This window comes from Pteropus vampyrus, unplaced genomic scaffold, assembly GCF_000151845.1.
Source record: "Pteropus vampyrus isolate Shadow unplaced genomic scaffold, Pvam_2.0 Scaffold1000003428, whole genome shotgun sequence".
Taxonomy (NCBI): domain Eukaryota; kingdom Metazoa; phylum Chordata; class Mammalia; order Chiroptera; family Pteropodidae; genus Pteropus; species Pteropus vampyrus.
This window is the reverse complement of record NW_011917830.1, coordinates 1-2,977: the sequence shown is the minus strand read 5'-3', so window position 1 is coordinate 2,977 and position 2,977 is coordinate 1. Positions and strand designations below refer to the sequence as shown.

At 66.3% G+C, this 2,977-nt stretch overlaps 1 protein-coding gene across 1 annotated transcript; it reads right to left on the bottom strand.

Moving 5' to 3' along the window:
* Positions 1-665: 665 nt before the first annotated feature.
* On the bottom strand, positions 666-2,434 carry FGF4 (fibroblast growth factor 4). Its single transcript, XM_011387344.1, has 3 exons — positions 2,095-2,434; positions 1,363-1,466; positions 666-842 (listed from the first exon to the last, which is right to left on the bottom strand). The coding sequence occupies exons 1-3, from the start codon at positions 2,432-2,434 to the stop codon at positions 666-668; spliced, it is 621 nt and encodes a 206-aa protein (XP_011385646.1).
* Between the last annotated feature and the right edge of the window lie 543 nt (positions 2,435-2,977).

Genomic DNA, 2,977 nt, shown 5'->3' with positions numbered 1-2,977 from the left:
CTGTGGCTGATCCAAAAAAGGAAAACAGGAGTTTATAAAGTTGTCTAAAGGTCTCTCCCATTTGGTAGATGGGGGAAGATTGACTACAGCAGAGGTCAAAGGTCAGTCTTGGCAGATCTAAAAACGGAGTGGCAGCGGAGGACTCGGCGCACTTTCTGTGCCCGAAGTAAACCGATCCGCCCCAATTAATAGCAACAGGGCCCAGAGGGAGTGGGCGCCGGAGGGAGCGAGGCTGGGAGCGTCCTTCGCTGGCTTTTAAAGCCCCGGGAGGGCCTTTCCAGACCCAGAGAAGCCCCCCCAACAAACTACGGGGCCGGGCCGTGCAGAGCGGGCTGATGTCGGGAGTCCGATGTCACTGGGTTTTAAAACACAGAATAGCAGCGCATTGGTGACAACTTCCTGATAAGTTAAATAAATCCACTGGAAGGCTCTCCACTGTTTTACCAGAAAAAAAAAAAAAAAATCGGGATTTTCTTTTCTTTTTTTTTTTTTTTTTGGTTTTTTGTTTGGTTTGGTTTTTCAGAAAAATACAAAACACACCCACAGAACCATAAATAATTTGGTGGCAATATATACATATTTAAATAATTAACTTAAATATCTTACAGCTACTCTTGCGTTAAACTGTCCATGCGAAGTGCACCAAGGCGTCCCCGCTCCGAGGGTCACAGTCTGGGGAGGAAGTGGGTGACCTTCATGGTGGGGGACACTCGGTTCCCCTTCTTGGTCTTCCCGTTCTTGCTCAGGGCGACGAACATGCCGGGGTTCCTGTAGCACTCGTAGGCGTTGTAGTTGTTGGGGAGAAGTATCTCCTTGAACTTGCACTCGTCAGTGAAGAAAGGCTGGGAGGAAGGCAGAAGGCAGCACAGTCTTAGGACGGACTTCCTCCAGGCCAAGTGACCCTGGAGGCCAGTGATCCGGGGGCTCCTTTTGGTCCCAGCCCCGCTGGGGGCTGACAGGTCAGGTGCCAAGACCCTCCCAGGGTGAGAAGAGAAACGTGGCCGAGCCCACAGCAGCTGGTGCTCCAGCCACCTGCCTGGCACCTGGCAGTCAAGCGGTGTCCACCTTAAAGGCAGCAGTCCTGAGGCTGGGTCTCACCGCAGGGGCTCAGAGAAGGGCTCCCGATGTCACCCTTTGGCGGACTAAGAGCCCCCCACTCCGGGATGGGACAAACTTCATTGTTTGTCTTGGGGCTGCGCCCCCCGTCTAGGCTGACCCTGGTCGCAGGCACTGCTCTAGGGCACAGGGTGGGGGGACAGGCGCTGCCAATTGGTCCGGCCCCGCAGTTCCCTCCGCCAGGAGGGGTTAAGGATCCCGCCCGCGCTCCCCAGCCGGGGCTCGGCCGGCCCCCGCCGTACTTACCGAGCCGTACAGCTTGCCCTTGTTGCTCATGGCCACGAAGAACCGACTGGCCACGCCGAAGATGCTCACCACACCCCGCTCCACCGGCGAGAGCTCCAGCAGGCCTGGGGGAGGGGCGCGGGTCATTCCGGGGCAGGGGACCCTTGGCCCGCGCCGCCCGCACCGGCCCCCTCCTCGGCCTGCGCGCCTCCGGGACCCCGGGGTGTGAAGGGACCGGGTTCCCTGTCGCAGGCCCCCCCGAAGGGGCCCCCGAAGCCCAGTGTGCACGGGCGTGGACTCGCTCTCCTCCGGTCCCGGCCCTTCGGCGGCCGCGCCCAGTCCCGGACAGCAGGACCGTGGCCGTCCCGGCGGTCCCCAGCTCGGCCCCGACCCGAGCGCGAGTCCCGAGGCCCCGTGGGTGCTGCTGGCTGCGCCTCGCGCCCTGTGCCCTGTGCCCTGTGCCCACGGGCGAAGTCGCTGGAATTCGGCGCCCTGAGCCCCGGCTTCCGAGGGCGGGGAGGCGGGGCTCGGCCGCCGGAGCGCGCAGAGCCGGTTCCTGCGGCGACGCCCGGAGCGGGGAGCGTTTGCGTCCCCGCGTCCGCGCGCGACAGGGTCCGGAACTTCAGCCCGCCCGGGCGCCCGGAGCCCGCGAGCAGGTGTCAGCCCGGGGCGTCCGTGCGCGTTTGGGCGAGTCGGAAGGGGCGGCCGCTGCCCCGGGCCCCCAACCCTTCCCGCCCGGCCCGCCCCACTCACTGTCGCCGGTGTCCGCGTGCACGCCGCCGATGCGTCCGTCGCGGAGCACCTGGAGGTGGAAGCCGATGCCCACGTTGCAGTAGAGCCGCCGCAGCCGCTTGATGCCCAGCAGGTAGTCGCCGGCGCCGCTCTGGACGGCCGCCTCCTTGGGCTGCGCGGCCACGGGCAGGTGCGCCAGCGAGCGCGCCACCAGTCTGTCCCTGCGGCGCTCCAGCTCGGCCTCCAGCGTGCCGTTGGGTGCGGCGGGCGCGGCGGCGGCCCCTCGGCCGGCCCAGGGCGCCAGCACCGCCAGCAGGACGGCCGGGAGCAGCGCCGCCGCGGCCGCCCCGGGCCCCGCCATCCCCGCCCGCGGGCCGTGCGTCCGTCAGGCGGTCGGTGCACCCGGGCGGCCGGGGGCCGACCTGCTCCTGCGTCGGCCCGCGGGGAGCGCACAGACCGGGCCGGAGCAGATATCGCGCGGTCGAGGGAGGAGCGGGAGACGAGCCACCGGGTGCCCGGGCGCCGGGACTCAAGGGGACTGCATGGAGTGGCGGGACCGGGCTCTGCGGGACGGTGCGCGCCTCTCTGAGCGCTGGGCCGGCCCCGGCTCGAGCCGCTATATATAGCCGGGCGTCTCCTCCTACTCCTGCGGGGGTGCCGTTCGCGTTCGCCTGGGCGCTCGGGGCGCTGTGGCGCTCGCGGCCTGTCGCAGGTCGCCTGTCAATCAGAACTGGGGGAGGGTAGGCTGCCGGGTGACTAGCGCCGCGAGTGTCACCTGGAGGGTCCGGGCTCTCTATCTCTGGGTTTCTCCTGGCTCACCGACCCTGTTCGCCTCGGCCTCTCTCATCGCCTCCGCTCCTGCCTCCATCCCAAAGTTCTGCCTCTCCCACTTTGTCCCTGCCTG